Genomic DNA, 19,467 nt, shown 5'->3' with positions numbered 1-19,467 from the left:
TTCTTCACCACAACGGATCGATACAACGTCCGCATTATCTTTTTAAAGTGTTGGAAAGATTTGGATGTTGTAACTCATCATATACCAAAGCAAAATCAGAAATCATGTCCAATTGAAACAGTTTAAGACCTGTAATTATTCAAAAGGGCTGTCATGAAGGGGTGTCCTCTCTTCATTATTGGGTTGGGCAACAGAGCCTCTAGTTATATTAGCCTTAAAATAAGACAAGACACTATTAAAACCATTGGAACCGTAAAATGCCCCTTTATGTCTCCTGTATTCAGCATGCCATCAACTTCAAGAAAGTAGCCTACATGCCTCCTATCCCTGATATCGGTCCCTTTCCTCAACACGTCCAGTTTGTTCTCTCTGTAACAAACCAACATGGCAAAAAACTGGATGGAATCTGCTTTAATGTCACTGTGCTGCCAGTGGACAACCAACCACCGCAGGTACGGGTGTTGTAACACCTCCGCAAAAAGTTGGGATCATTTCTGCTGTCATGTTTAAAAATGTCTGGTCTTAGGTCATTACCAACCCTATAGTGATAGATGAAGGTGGGAGTAGCCGGATAGGCCTGGAACATCTAATATTGTCAGATGTGGACTCCGTTAAAGATGTATTGCGGTTGGAACTCCTGAGAGAACCGAAGCACGGAACACTGCAGCTGGACAGTTTCCCTCTAAAACCGGGACACGATTTTAGCCTGCATGACCTGACGAGCCGTATCGTTAGGTCTGTATGTGGTCAATATGTTTAGGCTCTGGCAAAGGCTGGTCTGAGACTTAGTAATGTTTACTTTTCAGGTACAACCATGACAATTCAGAAACTGCAGAGGACAACATTGACTTTGCAGTCACTGATGGAACCAATAAGATCAGTTTTAGCCTACAAGTAAACGTAAGTATTTACACTACATCGAGTACCAAGTTGGTCCGTTTTCCCTATGAAACTGCACTCTTGGAAAAAAGAACCAGAAGTCCTAATCCTTTTAAAGTCCACCCAAGTATGTAGTTACTTAGGTCTTTGCTAGTTGAGGACCAGATAATGATTCTGGTTGAACCAGTTTCGCAAAGTTGTCCTGTTTGATGGGGATTCGGGCCGCACCTGGGTTTCTGTGCATGGGGGTGTCTAAGACTCTTATATTCCACCGTTCACAAAGAACTTCTGCATCTGACGCAATCATTGATTGTTTTCTTTTTCAGATAAGGCTTATCAATGACGAGGCACCTGTTTTGGTTCCTGGCTTGAAACCCGTACTTAACTGCGACGAAGGACACACTGCTGTCATCACAGCGGAGTACATCCGCGCTACTGACATTGACAGTGACAACAACAGCCTTTCCTTCCTGATAGCTCGGCAGCCCTCTCAGGGTTTGGTGCTGAGAAACGGCACTGTCGTGGATCACTTTGTTCAGGCGGATATCGTCGCCAGTGTTATTAGTTACAAACACAGAGGCAAGCAGAAGAAGTTAATTGGGTACATGGGGGTGTCTGCTCTTCAGGGGGGCTAGGAAATAAACACAGAATAGGTTAGGGAATTCAGGACAAAGTAGCGACAACGTACCAGGTCGGGTGAGGTGAAGCAGGCACATGCACGAGAGCAGTTCTGGATACAATAACCGGCAAGGCCAAGCTGACAGTGACAAGCCCAAATACAGGCAGGCTAATTGCGAGCGGGTGTGCCTCAAGGTCCGCCCCTCGCCAAGGACGAATCACTAAAAACATAGGTGCAGACAAAGGAAAAGGCAGGAAAACACTAAAACACTACAAATGTACCAAATATGGACTAAAAATAGAAACTCTCCAAGCATGGATTTGATAGAAGAGTATGTGGAAAAAAATATCTGTATAAATAAACACATTCACCGGCTGTCAAAAAAACACAGAAGACACATAAAATCTCTATATCTAAAACAATCAGCACACCCAAAAAGGGACAAGCAGTAGAAAATGGATGGGAGGATTTATAATGTTTTTTTTAATTAACCATGTGGTGCATCGTATCCTATCCTATCCTAGTCCTGTTCGGCCCGCATTCGTGCAATTGAGTTTGAGCCCTTAGTTCTGGGCCCGGCACTAAGCTTGTTTGTGGGTTTTTTAGGGCCAGAGATCGGACTCACTCCTCAACATGACACTATCAGCTTTGTGATTTCTGATGGAGAAACCGAACAGTTGGCTTCATGCTGTGATGGAAGAGCAGAAACAGCGCTTCCTGTGCATGATCTTCATGTAACCATTTTCCCGGTCAACAGCCAACCACCCTCACTCAGAACAGGTGCGTCTTTCTACCAGACCCGCCACTTCAAGTGGTCTCAGTCTCACTTGTTTTATTTACACAAGGGTTTGTATGATTCAAATGTAGAATCAGAATCAGAATCAGAATGAGAAAGACTAATAATCCCTGAGGGGAAGTTAAGATTTTCAGCACAATCCCATTCAAGATCCGACAAACATAATAATAATTTTTAAAGGGATCCACGTTCATCATCCGGGGTCACTCGAAGCGAGTATGATGATCCTCCTGGTAGTGGGGTATCCCTTTTATGAAGGATGCCTGTGCGTTGTTTAATGTGGGGAGACTGGTGCACAGACAGTCACCACACGATCCTTGACAGAAATCGGGTCAGGGTCCAGTGGCTGGGAGTCCGAGACAACTGAGGACCCTTTTCTACCACAGCCTTCATCCACTATCAGAGCCGTTGTGGTAGTTCTTAAAACTACCGTCGTCCGCCTGCTCTGCCGTTCAGGTCTTCACTGTATCCCTGGCTCGGGGAGGCAGCCAGGTAATGGGCCTTTGCCAAGGGCCACCTATGGTTACAGTAGAAAAGGGGTTAACCTCCTAGTGCCCCGAGTCCCCTTAGAGGAGCCTCCACTGCCGGATGCACTTTAACGTTGTGCCCAGAACACCATCTACATTACAGGGAGACAGAACAGGATCGCGGAAGGGTCTGCCAACTTCAGGCGCTCCTTACAAAAAAGGTGATAAACAGGTAAAAACGTTCAGTCTAAAACTGGGCCCCTGGAGAGGGGGTCCAGACTGAGACCAAGGAAAAAGGAAACCTAATAGCCATCGCACACATAAACATGTGTGTAAGAGGGAAACGTCAAAGAACACAAAGGACATTAAAAGAGAAGAGCTGATGCAACCATCCACTTCTACACACAGTCACAAAAAAAACCAAACAAAAAAAAAAACATATACACTGTGGTGGCCTCTGCGGTGTTCCACGCCATCGTCTACTGGGGTGGGGGGAGCATGGCCAGAGACAAGAGCAGACCCAACAAAGCAACCAAGAAAGCCAACTCTACCCTCGGCCGCCCACCAACTCTCGGCCAGTGTCCAGTCCGCATGGATGAGCTAGGATACATCTAAGGAGACTGAGGTGTCCGATACGTGCTCATTCAGCCAAGACACCGTGAAGCTCTTCCGTCCGGGCGCTCAGAACCAGCTCCGCAGTCCTGTCCCTTCATCCGCATCTCCGCCAGTCTCTCCCAACCGGCTCTTGTGTCGCATAGACCCAACAGCTGGTCTCCCTGGCCAAAAGGCTCCCGGGAGGCAGATCCAGAAGTTCACAGAAAAGCACCGCAGAAGTCACGAAAGTGCCACCCTTTGTCACACAGTCCCAAAGGGTCCCGAACCAAAAAGGCAAAAAAACCCCACATGAAAACAAAAAGGAAACATCAGGACACAAAGAGCACAGAGCTCCTGCCAACAGCAGCCAATACCACAAAAAATATATATATAAAAAAATCATGAAATCACTTGCTTTTATTCCAACTAGCCTCTTTCTTAGTGCAGTTGGTGTGAACAAAGTAACTGGACGGAATCAACTGCAGGCTAAAGCTTCTATACCAGGTGGTGTTGATTCAGAAAAAACTGTACCAGCGAATGTTTTGGTATTTCATAGATTTTAACAGCTTGAAACAAAGACCAAAACATGAGGTTGGTTCCTGTCCAGTATTCTATAAATGGAATTGAGAAAAAAATCGAACCCTTGTTCTAGAGATGGCCTGTGCTTGTTGTTTTAGGAGACGTCTTGGTGGTAGACGAAGGGGGGACCTCTCGGATAACGAAAAACAATTTGAAGGTGTCCGACGAAGACACTCCGTTGGACGATTTGGTGGTCACTTTAATGAAGCCACCTAAATTTGGGTTCCTTGAGAATGTCCTCCCTAGACCAGGTTTTGAGAAAAGCAACATGGGTGTAAGCATAGGTACCACAACCATTGAGATATAATTTGATCCCAACATTGACCAAAAATAAAACAACCGTTGTTCCCGCTTTTGTTTTGTAGATTCATTTTCTTACAAAGACATCATTGACGGGCAAGTCAACTACGTGCAGTCCAGGCACCAAAAGACAGAGCCGACAACTGATCACTTTGTCCTCTGTGTGTCGGACGGACGATTCAGTTCTGGTCCTTTACCATTCAACGTTGTCATCAAACCGACAAAAGACGAAATCCCGGAGTTTTCGGCTGAAAATATTACAGTAAGTAACTTCAGTCCTCCCAGATTCTGTCACTTGCAGTCTCCTGACTACACCTGATTCCTGTTTAGGTACAAGAAGGAGGGATGAAGCATCTGGACTTGTCTGTGTTCCATGTGATAGATCGGGATATCCCTGACGATTTCCTACTCTTTCGTATTGTTAAACCGCCCCGTCATGGCAGGATCAACAAGCAACAGGGAGCCCTTTTTCAAACTGATGTGGTTGACTTTACAATGGTGGACCTGACCAATGGTACGTGTTTGCATCTGGGCTACCAGACACAACAAGTTAAGCAAGTATCAAGACAACATTATTTAGGCAATTCCTGCTAGTTTAATGCATACAATTTCTTCCAAATAGCAGACTTTGCTAATAATGCAGCCGTTTCTACAAAGCCCAAAACCAGTAACCCAAACCTCATAAAAAAACACAATGATCCTTTTCAACCTATATTCAAAGCAGCTTCCATGAAATGCTCAGTCATTCACAAACAAGGTGACCAGGGTCCTCCTGAGGGAAATGCTTTTTGCTGAGGATGCAGCTCTAGCATCCTACACCGAGTCCGGGCTCCAGAGGCTGATGGACAGGCTTTCATCTGCCTGTAAAGAGTTTGGTCTCACCATCAATCTAAAGAAGACAAATGTCATGGGCCAAGATGCTGAAACTCCACTCTCCATCTCCGTCGACAATCAGACTCTGGAATGTGTTAACACTTTTACATACCTTGGCTCCGCAATCTCTTGTGACTTGTCACTCGACACAGAACGTGCCATCCGGCTTGCGAGAGCCGCCATAGTGATGGCCAAGCTGTCCAATAGAGTATGGTCGAACAACCAGCTATCCACGCGCACTAAAGTCCAGGTCTACCGAGCCTGCGCCATTAGCACACTGATGTATGGCAGTGAGGCCTGGACCACCTACACCAGATAGGAGAAACAGCTAAAAAGTTTCCACCTGCGCTGTCTTCGCCGCATCCTGGGAATCATATGGCAGGACAAAATTCCCAAGATGGAAGTCCTAGATCGTGCTCACTCCACCAGCCTGTTCACCATGCTCAGCCAAAGCTTGGCCATGTCCACAGGATGGACCCCAGCCGGCTCCCCAGAGCTGTCCAGTACGGAGAATTGTCAACAAGCTCCAGACCCCTTGGTCGCCCCCGACTGCGTTTCAAGGACGTGTGCAAACGTGACATGAAACTGGCAGACATTGACCACAACAACTGGGAGGAAGCTGCAAAAGACCGCAACGTTTAGAGGCACACTGTTGCCACAGGAACCCGCCGTGCCGAGGAGAAGCATATTTCCCTGTTGCAGGCGAGGAGACTAAATAGGAAACTGCGTGACGTGGGACCTGCTCTTGTGTCAGAACCCTCCCCATACGTCTGCGCCAACTGCACCAGAGATTGTCACTCCAGAGTGGGGCTGTACAGCCACAGCCGCCGCTGCAAGAAAGAATGAACTCCCCCAGGCGCAACCCACCTTCACTACTGACGGACGGATGCCTATGCTATGATATAATAATAAGACAATAATAATATAAACTAAGGAAATGGAGTGTGAACTAGATCCAAAAGTGTGTGTGGTGTGAGGCTATGTGTGTAGTTAGGTGAGGTGTGTGTTACCAAATGTTGATGAGAGCGAAGGAACACGGAAGCCCGTGGGGCAGGCAGATGATCCAGGTCAGGAGAGAAGCGTCAGAGTCCGGGGGTAAGCAAGGAATCGAGAATCAGGAAGCATGAGTGAGGCAGGGAAGAGTCCAGAGGAGTAACCAGGGAAAAGTGAGACGCACAGCTCATTTTTAAGATGACAGACGGTAGATCAAAGATTATATTCCGGCGCGGCATGGCGGGTTGTGACGGCTTATGAAGGCAGCACAATCATCACGGGCAGGTTCGCTGATTGCAGATTGTCTTCAGACGCGAAGAGGCACGCCCGCAGCGGAGAGAGCACACCGGTGGGTGTGGCCAGTGGTGCGGCCCGTGGTGCGCTCATCAGGACACAAAGATGAAGGCGCATTGGCCGTGAAAACCCTCAGCGATTTGGATTGTAAGAGGCGGGGAGCGAACCTGCAGGTTTCTGGCATAGCCACTCTACCCACTATGCCATTTCGCCCCTAAATGCCTGACAAAATTGTGGAACAGTTTTAGGACAACATTTCTCAACGAGCTATTGCAATTAATTTTGGGATTTCACCATCTACGGTCCATAATATCATCAAAGAGTTCAGAGAATCTGGAAAAATCTATGCACATGAGCGATGACATTACGGATCTTCGATCCCTCAGGTGGTACTGCATCAAAAAAGTAACATCAGTGTGTAAAGGATATCACCACTTCAGCTCAGGAACACTTCAGAAAACAACCGCCAGTAACTACAGTCGGTCGCCACATCTGTAAGTGCAAGTTAAAACTGTATTATGCAAAGCCAAAGCCATTTAGCAACAGCACCCAGAAACGCTGCCGGCTTCACTGGGCCCGAGCTCATCTAAGAAGGACTGATGCAAAGTGGAAACGTGTTCTGTGGTCTGACGAGTCCACATTTCAAATTGTTTTTAGGGACTGTGGACGTCATGTCCTCCTGAGCAAAGAGGAAAAGAACCATCCGGATTGTCATAGGCACAAAGTTCAAAGGCCAGCATCTGTGATGGTATGGGGGTGCATCAGTGCCCAAAACAGAGGCAACTTACACATCTGTGAAGGCACCATTAATGTTGAAAGGTCCATACAGGTTTTGGAGCAACATATGTTGTCATCCAAGCAACGTCATCATAAACGCCCCTGCTTATTTCAGCAAGACGATGCCTAGCCGTGTGCTACAACCGCGTGGCATTGTAGTAAAAGAGTGCGGGTACTAGACTGGCCTGCTTGTAGTCCAGACCTGTCTCCCATTGAATATATGTGGTGCATTATAAAGCCTAAAATACCACAACGGAGACCCGGACTGTTGAACAACTTAAGCTGTACATCAAGCAAGATTGGGAAAAAAATTCCATCTGAAAAGCTTCAAAAATTGGTCTCCTCAGTTCCCAAACGTTTGCAGAGTGTTGTTAAAAGGAAAGGCAATGTAACACAGTGGTAAAAATGCCCCTGTGCCAACTTTTTTGCAAAGTGTTGCTGCCATTAAATTCTAAGTTAATGATTATTTGCAAAAAAAAAACAAAGTTTCTCAGTTCAAACATTAAATATCTTGTCTTTGCAGTCTATTCAAATGAATATAAGTTGAAAAGGATTTGCAAATCATGTATTCTGTTTTAGTCTACGATCAAAATGACTACATGTCGCAGGCTGAAGCAAATTTTGTTTGACAGGAATTTTGAAATGTAATATTTATTCTACACATTTTTACAACATTAGAAACCAGTAGTAAATCAGAGGCTACTCAGAAGGTGAGACAACTCCTGGAAACGATTGGCTTTTAATGGCCAAAGGTATAAATGTGTGTTTCCAAGTTAAAGGAAATGGCAGGCTGTCTTCTTCTAATTGATTTATTACGATCTTTGGCAAGCTAGATAATGTTTGCTGTGGTCTGGAACAACATGGCACACAAACAACTATCTGAAATGCAGCCAATATTACTTACAGATAATTTGTCATGAGACATGTAAATATATAATATATACAAAGAGGATAAAGGATATCGAATGAGCTCAAATATACCTACAAACGAGGCATAATGATGCAATATGTACATACAGCTAGCCTAAATAGCATGTTAGCATTCATTAGCTTGCAGTCATCCACTGACCAAATATGCCTGATATTCAACATCAACAACGCTCACCTTTGGGCATTCACGCACAGTATAAAACATGTGGTGGACAAAATGAGACAAAGAAGGAGTGGAAGATTTTACATGTAGCACTCCAACAAGTCAATAACATCAACAAAGCGCACCTTTGGGCATTCACGCACAGTATAAAACATGTGGTGGACAAATTAAGACAAAGAAGGAGTGGAAGATCTTTACATGTAGCACTCCAACAAGTCAATAACATGAACAAAGGGCACCTTTGTGCATTTACGCACAGTATAAAACGTTTAGTGGACAAAATGAGACGAAGAAGAAGCGGATGATTTTACATGTAAACAAAGTGTTTAGTCCACACTATGGTGAGTTCGAGAACCGATGAAATTAATAGGACAAAACGATGTTCGCCAAACGCTCTCTTCAGTGAAGCATACACACAAACGTATGAACCAGTGAACTTTTTAACAATAGGGAAGGTCTGTGTCATGTTTGTCCTCAAACAAAAAAACATACTAAAACATCCCCAAAAATGTTCACCCCATCTCTTTGAATTTTCAATCCTTTTTAAAAAAAAAAAATAGGGCAGTGGTTCTTAACCTTGTTGGAGATACCGAACCCCACCAGTTTCATATGCGCATATGAAAAAAAAAATATATAAAATATATAAATAAAATATATAGTTTTTCAAATTCAAGACAAAGTTATATGTTTTGTTTTACCGGTGCACAAACATCACCTTGTTAAAAACAAAACAAAAAAAACAACACAGTGCATGAACTCACAACAAAATACAAACCTGCAAATCAGAGTGACTTAGGGAGATGTTTTTATTTACATGATTGATTGATTGATTGAAACTTTTATTAGTAGATTGCACAGTACAGTACATATTCCGTCCAATTGACCACTAAATGGTAACACCCGAATACCTTTTTCAGCTTGTTTAAGTTGGGGCCCACGTTAATCAATCCATGGTACATGATGAGTCAGGTGTGTCTCGCCCTCCGCGGCGGAGGGTCCCCCGAACCCCCGAGGCCAACTCAAGGAACCCCTAGGGTTCGATCGAACTCAGGTTAAAGGGGAACATTATCACCAGACCTATGTAAGCTTCAATATATACCTTGATGTTGCAGAAAAAGGACCATATATTTTTTAAACCGATTTCCGAACTCTAAATGGGTGAATTTTGCTGAATTAAGCGCCTTTCTATTATTCGCTCTCGGGGCGATGACGTCAATCTGCCATTTTCTCAAACACATTACAAATATCGAGTCAAATCAGCTCTGTTATATTCCGTTTTTTTCGACCGTTTCCCGTACTTTGGAGACACCATGCCTCGTCGGTGTGTTGTCGGAGGGTGTACAACACGATCAGGGATGGATTCAAGTTGACTTACGTGGAGTGTGCATCGATTAGCACGGCATGCTAATCGACGCTAACATGCTATTTAGGCCAACTGTATATACATATTGCATCGTTATGCCTCATTTGTAGCTATATTTGCATCCGGCTTTTCCCTCCACCCACATTTAATGCCAAACAAACACTTACCAATCGACAGATTCAAGTTGCACCAGTGTCAAAAGATCCAAAAGTCCCTCGTCTGCACATTTTACCGGCGATGCTATGACAGACATGGCACAGAGATGTATGGATACCCTGCGACACTCAAAGCAGATGCATTTCCAACGATAAAGTCAACGAAATCACAAAGGGGAGTTTTGTTGATGTTATTGACTTATGTGCTAATCAGACAAATTCGGTCGCAGCATGGCTGCCAGTTAACCGATGCTAACATGCTATTTAGACTAGCTGTATGTACATTTGTAGCTATATTTACATCCAGCCTTTCACTCCACCCACATTTAATGCCAAACAAACACTTACCAATCGATGGAGTCAAGTTGCACCAGTGTCAAAAGATCCAAAAGTATCCTCGTCTGCACATTTTACCGGCGATGCTATGACAGACATGGCACAGAGATGTATGGATACCCTACGACACTCAAAGCAGATGCATTTCCAACGATAAAGTCAACGAAATCACAAATGGGAGTTTTGTTGGTGTTATTGACTTATGTGCTAATCAGACAAATTCGGTCGCAGCATGACTGCCAGCTAACCGATGCTAACATGCTATTTAGGCTAGCTGTATGTACATTTTTAGCTATATTTGCATCCAGACTTTCACTCCACCCACATTTAATGCCAAACAAATACTTACCAATCGACAGATTCAAGTTGCACCAGTGTCAAAAGATCCAAAAGTCCCTCGTCTGCACATTTTACCGGCGATGCTATGACAGACATAGCACAGAGATGTATGGATACCCTGCGACACTCAAAGCAGATGCATTTCCAACGATAAAGTTGACGAAATCACAAAGGTGAGTTTTGTTGATGTTATTGACTTATGTGCTAATCAGACATATTTGGTCGCGGCATGACTGCCAGCTAATCGTCGCTAACATGTTATTTAGGCTAGCTGTATGTACATGTGTAGCTATAATTGCATCCAGCGTTTCACTCCACCCTCATTTAATGCCAGACAAACACTTGCCAATCGACGGATTTAAGTTGCTCCTGCACATTTTACCGGCGATGCTACGACAGACATGGCACGGAGATGTATGGATACCCTGCGACACTCAATCCTCGGTTAGAAGGCAATCGCCGAATAGTTTCAATAGCTATTCGCTCAATAGCTTCAGTTTCTTCTTCAATTTCGTTTTCACTATCTGCCAACCATCCGTTTCAATACATGCGTAATCTGTTGAATCGCTTAAGCGGCTGAAATCCGAGTCTGAATCCGAGCTAATGTCGCTATATCTTGCTGTGCTATCCGCCATGTTGGCATCATTAAATGACGTCACAGGAAAATGGACGATGGATTTAAAGATAGCGAAAATCAGGCACTTTAAAACCTTTTTTCGGGATATTCCGTGATGGGTAAAATTTTGAAAACAACTTCGAAAAATAAAATAAGCCACTGGGAACTGATTTTTATTGGTTTTAACCCTTCTGAAATTGTGATAATATTCCCCTTTAAGAACCACTGCACTAGGGTTAGTCAGACCATTAATGACATTGTTGTCTGACTCCACTGCCCTACACATGAACCAAAACATGAGATCACGTAAATTGCCACAGCAGGTGGGGACCCCAACACTGACAATCATTTGGTTTGCACTGCAGCGCCTTTTAATAGAAAACAAAGGCCCAAGCAGTAGACTATGGGGAAGCTAAACTAGGGTTACTCACAATTTGTGAGCATTTTGTCACTGTCTTGCAGGTAAAGGCGTGATGTACGCACACGACGACTCTGAATATCCAGATGACAGTTTTACCATCCAGCTAACTGACGGCCGACACCAAATCCAAAGACAGGTGACGGTGAAAGTACTACCAATCAACGACGAAACACCTCGTTTGATAAGGTTAGATTCCAGGCCAATTATGCATATTTTTAGAAAGCCCTTGTAAAACTGACGGATTCCTGTGACTTCTAGAAACATTGGACTGAAGGTGAAACCAGGAGAGGCCAGACTCATAACCAGCCGAACACTCTTTGCTCAGGACCGCGATACTCCGTCTTCACAGGTCTTGTACAAATTGACGAGAGTTCCGACGCAAGGATTATTACAGGTTAAGGTTGGTATTGGAACATAATAATATTTGTGTCAGGTTGAGCAGTTAATGGTCTTAATGTTGTGCTGGCCTGTCTCCTGGCATACATTGCACAAAGATGTGTGAAGTGAAGTGAATTATATTTATACAGCGCTTTTTCTCTAGTGACTCAAAGCGCTTTACATAGTGAAACCCAATATCACATTTTTACATTTAAACCAGTGCGGGTGGCAGTGGGAGCAGGTGGCAAAGTGTCTTGCCCAAGGACACAACGGCAGTGACTAGGATGGCTGAAGCGGGGATCGAACCTGCAACCCTCAAGTTGCTGGCACGGCCGCTCTACTAACCGAGCCATACCGCCCCAAAACCAAAAACCAGTGAAGTCGGCACGTTGTGTAAAACGTAAATACAAACAGAATACATTGATTAGCAAATCCCTTTCAACCTATATTCAGTTGAATAGACCGCAAAGACAAAATACTTAACGTTCGAACTGGAAAACTTTATTTTTTTTGCAAATATTAGCTCATTTGGAATTTGATGCCTGCAACATGTTTCAAAAAAGCCGGCACAAGCTGCAAAAAAAAGACTGAGAGAGTTGAGGAATGCTCATCAAACGCTTATTTGGAACATCCCACAAGTGAACAGGCTAATTGGGAACAGGTGGGTGCCATGATTGGGTATTAAAAGCGGCTTCCGTAAAATGCTCAGTCGTTCACAAACAAGGACGGGGCAAGGGTCACCACTTTGTGAACTAATGCGTGAGCAAATTGCCGAACAGTTTAAGAACAACATTTCTCAACAAGCTATTGCAAGGAATTTAGGGATTTTACCATCAACGGTGCGAAATATCATGAAAAGGTTCAGAGAATCCGGAGAAATCACTGCATGTAAGCGATGATATTGCAGACCTTCGATCCCTTAGGCGGTACTGCATCAAAAAGCGACATCAGTGTGTAAAGGATATCACCACATGGGCTCAGGAACACTTCAAAACACCACTGTCAGTATTTACAGTTTCTCACTACATCTGTAAGTGCAAGTTAAAACGCGACTATGCAAAGCTAAAGCTATGAATCAGAAAAGTTACCCATGCCTTAGGCACTAATACACCCCCATACCATCACGGATTCTGGCTTTTGAACTTAGTGCCGAACAGTCCGGATGGTTCTTTTCCTCTTTGGTCTAGAGGACACGACGTCCACAGTTTCCAAAAATGTGGACTCGTCAAATCACAGAACACTTTTACACTTTGCCTCCATCCATCTTAGATGAATTCTGGACCAGCGAAGCCGGCGGCGTTTCTGGGTGTTGTTGATAAATGGCTTTTGCTTTCTCAGAGTAGTGTTTTAATTTGCACTTACATATGTAGCTATAAACCGTAGTTACTGACAGTGGTTTTCTAAAGTTTTCCTGGGCCTGTGTGGTGATTTCTTTTACACACTGATGTTGTTTTTTGATGCAGTACCGCCTGAGGGATCGAAGGTCCCAGACCTGCCAATTGTTTCCAAAAACAATTTGAAATATGGACTCGTCAGATCACAGAACACTTTAACACTTTGCCTCCATGCATCTTAGACGAGTTCTGGACCAGCGAAGCCGGCGGCGTTTCTGGGTGTTGTTGATAAATGGCTTTTGCTTTCTCAGAGTAGTGTTTTAACTTGCAATTACAAAGGTAGCTATAAATCGTACAGTAGTTACTGACAGTGGTTTTCTAAAGTCTTCCTGAGCCTGTGTGGTGATTTCCTTTACACACTGATGTTGGTTTTTGATGCAGTACCGCCTGAGGGATCGAAGGTCACAGACCTGCCAATTGTTTGCAAAAACAATTTGAAATATGGACTCGTCAGATCACAGAACACTTAAAAACTTTGCCTCCATCCATCTTAGATGAGTTCTGGACCAGCGAAGCTGGCGGTGTTTCTGGGTGTTGTTGATAAATGGCTTTTGCCATCTCAGAGTAGTGTTTTTACTTGCACTTACATATGTAGCTATAAACCGTAGTTACTGACAGTCGTTTTCTAAAGTCTTCCTGGTCCTGTGTGGTGATTTCCTTTACACACTGATATTGGTTTTTGATGCACTACCGCTTGAGGGATCGAAGTTCACAGACCTGCCACTTGCGTGCAGTGACTTCTACAAATTCTTTGAACATTTTGATGATATTACAGACCGTAGATGGTGAAATCCCTAAATTCCTCGGTTGAAAAATGTTCTTAAACTGCTGATCGATTTGTTCACGCATTTGTTTGGCAACGTGGTGACCCTCGCCCCGTTCTTGTTTGTGAATGAGTGAGCATTTCATGGAAGCTGCTTTCATGGCACCCACCTGTTCCCAACTAGCCTGTCCACCTGTGGGATGTTCCAAATAAGCGTTTGATGAGCATTCCTCGACTTTTTTTGCCACTTTTGCCAGCTTCTTTGAAACATGTTGCAGGCATTAAATTCCAAATGAGCTAATATAACAAAAAATAACAAAAGTTTACCAGTTTGAACGTTAAGTATCTTGTCTTTGCCGTCTATTCAACTGAATATAGGTTAAAAAAGATTTAAAAATCATTGTATTCTGTTTTTATTTACCATTTTTACAACGTGCCAACTTCACTGGTTTGGGGGTTTTGTCTTTTCTTAAGTGTGACTTTTTTTTTTTTTTACTCAGCATGCGGAAGACTGGGTTTCGCTGCCGGGTAAAGGAAACTTTTCCCAGGAAACAGTGGATGTGAATCATCTGCAATACGTGCACCGAAACCCGTTTGGTAACACCACCCGGGACTTCTTCGCTTTCTACTTATACGACGGAAGGAATGAGTCTCCCTTGCAGCAGTTCAACATATCCATCAAACACGTGAAAAAGGGTATCTCGATTTATTGCATAAAACAGTCGCCCACACTATTTACATTTTAATTTTTGTTTGTTATCAGGAAATATTGCCGTCTTGGTCAGGCCTGTGAACGTCAGCCGCGGCGGTTGCGTGGTTCTTACCACCGATGCACTGTTTGCTACGGATGGTACGGACAAGCCCGAGGAGCTGGTGTTCCTGGTCACCGCCCCGCCTGCTCATGGGTATCTGGAGAACGTCAAGGATCCCGGTGTGACCATCTCCACCTTCAGCCAGATAGACGTGGCATCGAACACCGTGGCCTACGTGCACGACAAGAGTGCTGGCACTTCCAACGTAACTGTCCAGTAAGTCTTGAAACATTCACCCTTAGGCTGGATATTTATGGTCTTCTCCTCGCAATGCTTACCACCAGACCCTGTGTCTCTGGGCATCAATTGGGTTCTCTGGACAATAAGACTGTAGTTAAATTTAAGTTAAGTTAAAGGGGAACATTATCACCAGACCTATGTAAGCGTCAATATATACCTTGATGTTGCAGAAAAAAAGACAGTATATTTTTTTAACTGATTTCGGAACTCTAAATGGGTGAATTTTGGCGAATTAAACGCCTTTCTATTATTTGCTCTCGGAGCGATGACATCACAACATCATGCCTTGTCATGTGTTGTCGGAGGGTGTAACAACACAATCAGGGACGGATTCGAGTTGATTTACGTAGAATGTGAATCGATTAGCACGGCATGCTAATCGATGGTAACATTCTATTTAGGCTAGCTGTATGAACATTTGTAGCTATATTTGCATCCAGCGTTTCCCTCCACCCACATTTAATGCCAAACAAACACTTACCAATCGACTGATTTAAATTGCTCCAGTGTCACAAGATGCGAAAGTCCCGATCGTTTGGTCTGCACATTTTACCGGCGATGCTAAGGCAGACATGGCACAGAGATGTATGGATATCCTGCAGATGCATTTGCAACGATAAAGTCAACAAAATCACAAAGGTGAGATTTGTTGATGTGATATACTTATGTGCTAATCACACATATTTGGTCGTGGCATGACTGCCAGCTAATCGATGCTAACATGCTATTTAGGCTAGCTGTATGTACATTTGTAGCTATATTTGCATCCAGCCTTTCTCTCCATCCACATTTAATGCCAAACAAACACTTACCAATCGACGGATTTAAGTTGCTCTGGTGTCACAAGATGCGAAAGTCCCGATCGTTTGGTCTGCACATTTTACCGGCGATGCTAAGGCCGACTTGGCACAGAGATGTATGGATATCCTGCAGATGCATTTCCAACGATAAAGTCAACGAAATCACAAAGGTGAGTTTTGTTGATGTTATTGACTTATGTGCTAATCAGACGTATTTGGTCGCGGCATAACTGCCAGCTAATCGATGCTGACATGCTATTTGGGCTAGCTGTATGTACATTTGTAGCTATATTTGCATCCAGCCTTTCGCTCCACCCACTATTAATGCCAAACAAACACTTACCAATCGACGGATTTAAGTTGCTCCAGTGCCACAAGATGCGAAAGTCCCGATCGTTTTGTCTCCACTTTTTACCGGCGATGCTAAGGCAGACCAGGCACAGAGATGTATGGATATCCTGCAGATGCATTTCCGATGATAAAATCAACAAAATCACAAAGGTGAGTTTTGTTGATGTTATTGACTTATGTGCTAATCAGACATATTTGGTCAGGGCATGACTGCCAGCTAATCGATGCTAACATGCTAGTTAGGCTAGCTGTATGTACATTTCTAGCTATATTTGCATCCAGCGTTTCCCTCCACCCACATTTAATGCCAAACAAACACTTACCAATCGACTGATTTAAGTTGCTCCAGTGTCACAAGATGCGAAAGTCCCGATCGTTTGGTCTGCAAATTTTACCGGCGATGCTAAGGCAGACGTGGCCGAATAGCGTCAATAGCTATTCACTCAGTAGCTTCAGTTTCTTCTTCAATTTCGTTTTCGCTTCCTGCCTCCATACTCCAACCATCCGTTTCAATACGATAGTCACACACACACTAGGTGTGGGGAAATTTGCCCTCTGCATTTGACCAATCATTTTGTTCACCCCCTGGGAGGTGAGAGGAGCAGTGAGCAGCAGCGGTGGCCGCACCCGGGAATAATTTGTGGGGATTTAACCCCCAATTCCAATTCTTGATGCTGAGTGCTAAGCAGGGAGGTAACGGGTCTCATTGTAATTGTTTTTGGTATGACTCGGCCGGCGTTTGAACTCAAAACCTACCGATCTCAGGGCGGAAACTCTAACCCAGGACCGTTGAGCTTTTCTTTCTTTATGCTGTCCTCCTGATTGATTGCAGGTGCGCTGATCGCTGACCGAATGCAGCTGCGGCGAAGCGTGGGTGTGCCCTGGCGTACTGCCAGATAGAGTGTTGGAGGATCTTGTTGCGGGAGAATTGAGGGTTCGAAGTTGGGCCGTGACAAAACCATCTGAAAACCAGTTGGCAATCGCTAGACATATGTTTTGAAATATTTCCCTGATCTCTCGCCTGTAAAAGATGAAGCAACATAAACTTTTTTTTAAAAGATGGCGCAAGAAAGAATAGACCACTTGCAAAACTGCCGTTTTTGTTTGCCTCTGGACCCGCAAACGAGGTTTCAAATGTGTCCTGAACCGAATGTTGTTTGGTTTCCATTGCCCTGAAAGAGGGTTAGGGTTCGGCTCAAAATTAGCAATGAAGTTGACGTATAAAAAAGGGATCTTGTTTTTGCTTCTGTTTCTTTTAGGTTTGTCGTCAGCAACAATGAGACGAGCCAAAGAGGAATTTTAGAAGTTGTAGTGACAACGGCGGATGGTTTACCGCCGTCGTTAACCAACAAGGGCCTGGTAGTCATTCGAGGGTTGTCAACGGTCTTGAGTCCGGAGCACCTCTCCATGTTCGACCCCGACACCTCTCCTGGCTCCTTGACCTTCCACATTCGGAATCCCCCCTTCCACGGCGTCCTGGTTTTGCGCGACACCCCGCTGACTACCGGCTCCATTTTCACCCAGCAAGATGTGGAGAAGCTGGAGGTGACGTACAAACACAACGGCGAGGCTTCCGAGATCGACCATTTTGAGTTTTCCGCCACAGACGGCACCAATCGCGGCGTCCTCTTAGACGGGCAGTTACGAACGGAACCTTTTTTGTTCACCATTCGGGTAAAAACGATGAATGTTTTCGGAATTTTCAGTTGAAGTATAACGTTGTTTTGTTTCTAGATCAAACCCGTACCTACGTCACATCCAGAAATTGCGATGCGGCTTCTCCTTTGGAAAGCAGAGCTTCTAAGTGACGGACGATATGGAATCTTTCTGTCGTCTTGCGAGATGAAATCTCAAAACCGCAAAGAAGAGCCGCTGACAATTTCTATCATTCGGCAGCCGTATTTTGGCTACCTGGAAAATATGACGACGGGTCAGGGAGCGGTTCTGGTTCTTGTTGTGGTATCAACGCGGATTGTAACTTTTCTTTCCTCGCAGGTGGTTTTGCTCGTCGGCGCATTGCTCAAACGGAACTGAAAAGGAAAACTGTCGCATACATCATCGATCCACAAATGGAGTCTCTGATGGACACCTTGAAGTTTAGGGTGTGCGGTCCTAAAAACAACGCCGGGCCTTCTCAGATGTACGCCAAAAAATACAAATACAATTACAAACAGTAATTTGGAATTTGATGTATGTATGTATTTTTGCAGACTTCAACTGAGCTGGTCCAGCATTGAACTGGCTAAGTCTGAGTACTCTGTGTGCGAGGATGACAAAATGGTCATGGTGGAGATCATCCGCAAAGGATACATAGCGGAGTCGTCGTATATCACCGTCAAGGCGAGTACCTCCTTTGTCGGCTCATGTGGTACTTACTAAAGTATTTTATACGGTAAATGTAAGACTGTGTAAATACAATAGAAAAAAACGTTATTCAATCTCTTCATACCTTTCTTGAGTCTTTCCCACAGAGACCTAAATTCTAAATGTGATGAAATAATATACAAAACGGGAAACCAGTGAAGTTGGCATGTTGTGTAAATGGTAAGTAAAAACAGAATACAATTATTTGCAAATCCTTTTCAACCTATATTCAATTGAATAGACTTCGAGAAGAGATACTTAACGTTCGTGTTATGTACGGCGGGGGAAGGAGACGACTCCACGGCAGAAATCAGTTCATCAGGTTTATTTAACCTATTGATGAATGTGTGGGATGTGTATGCTACTCTAAGTGATAGGTGCAAAGCGATGTGTAAAATAAACCATGTAAATGTTACCAAGGTTTGTTGGATGTATCTTTCGTCAGACCAAAGGGCAAGTTAAGAAGGCAGTTCGTGGGCAGGCAAGCGGTGGGGGACTGGAGAGGAGCAACAATGTCCATGTCCAAGCAGAGGTCGAGGATCTCGGGGAAGGTAGTTCGGAATCCCAAGGGCGGTCGAGACACACTGCTCGATCATGGAAAACGGGGGATTTACTGCGGGAGACACAATGTACATAAACACGGGAACAGGGAAGGGTACGGAGAGAAAGAGCAAGTACGAGGAAAGGAAGCCAGAAACGGGATGCTTACTGCGAGAGTGAACTATGTTCCTGCATAGGATCTTCGGGTCTTTATGCTGCCTGCCCTCATTAGTCCCACGTGCGCTGATTAGTGATTGTCTGCAGATGACGTGCCCGGGCCGTGACAGATCGAACTGGAAAAGGTTATTTTTTGCAAATATTAGCTCATTTG

The 19,467-nt window shown here is 44.2% G+C and overlaps 1 protein-coding gene across 1 annotated transcript in view; it reads left to right on the top strand.

Moving 5' to 3' along the window:
• The window catches only part of LOC133561299 (FRAS1-related extracellular matrix protein 1-like), a 60,956-nt gene that overhangs the window by 28,713 nt on the left and 12,776 nt on the right, over window positions 1-19,467 (top strand). Inside the window, exons 12-27 of the mRNA XM_061914664.1 lie at window positions 285-452; window positions 527-735; window positions 807-900; window positions 1,206-1,458; window positions 2,105-2,278; window positions 4,033-4,218; window positions 4,300-4,496; window positions 4,565-4,748; window positions 11,536-11,680; window positions 11,753-11,894; window positions 14,530-14,725; window positions 14,793-15,057; window positions 17,492-17,906; window positions 17,967-18,162; window positions 18,228-18,372; window positions 18,443-18,572. Coding sequence (XP_061770648.1) covers window positions 285-452; window positions 527-735; window positions 807-900; window positions 1,206-1,458; window positions 2,105-2,278; window positions 4,033-4,218; window positions 4,300-4,496; window positions 4,565-4,748; window positions 11,536-11,680; window positions 11,753-11,894; window positions 14,530-14,725; window positions 14,793-15,057; window positions 17,492-17,906; window positions 17,967-18,162; window positions 18,228-18,372; window positions 18,443-18,572 — 3,099 coding nt within the window. The remainder of the gene's footprint in view (window positions 1-284; window positions 453-526; window positions 736-806; window positions 901-1,205; window positions 1,459-2,104; window positions 2,279-4,032; window positions 4,219-4,299; window positions 4,497-4,564; window positions 4,749-11,535; window positions 11,681-11,752; window positions 11,895-14,529; window positions 14,726-14,792; window positions 15,058-17,491; window positions 17,907-17,966; window positions 18,163-18,227; window positions 18,373-18,442; window positions 18,573-19,467) is intronic.

This window comes from Nerophis ophidion, linkage group LG10, assembly GCF_033978795.1.
Source record: "Nerophis ophidion isolate RoL-2023_Sa linkage group LG10, RoL_Noph_v1.0, whole genome shotgun sequence".
NCBI classification, from domain to species: domain Eukaryota; kingdom Metazoa; phylum Chordata; class Actinopteri; order Syngnathiformes; family Syngnathidae; genus Nerophis; species Nerophis ophidion.
Note: the sequence above shows the minus strand (reverse complement) of the source record. Positions and strands in the feature narration are given on the sequence as shown.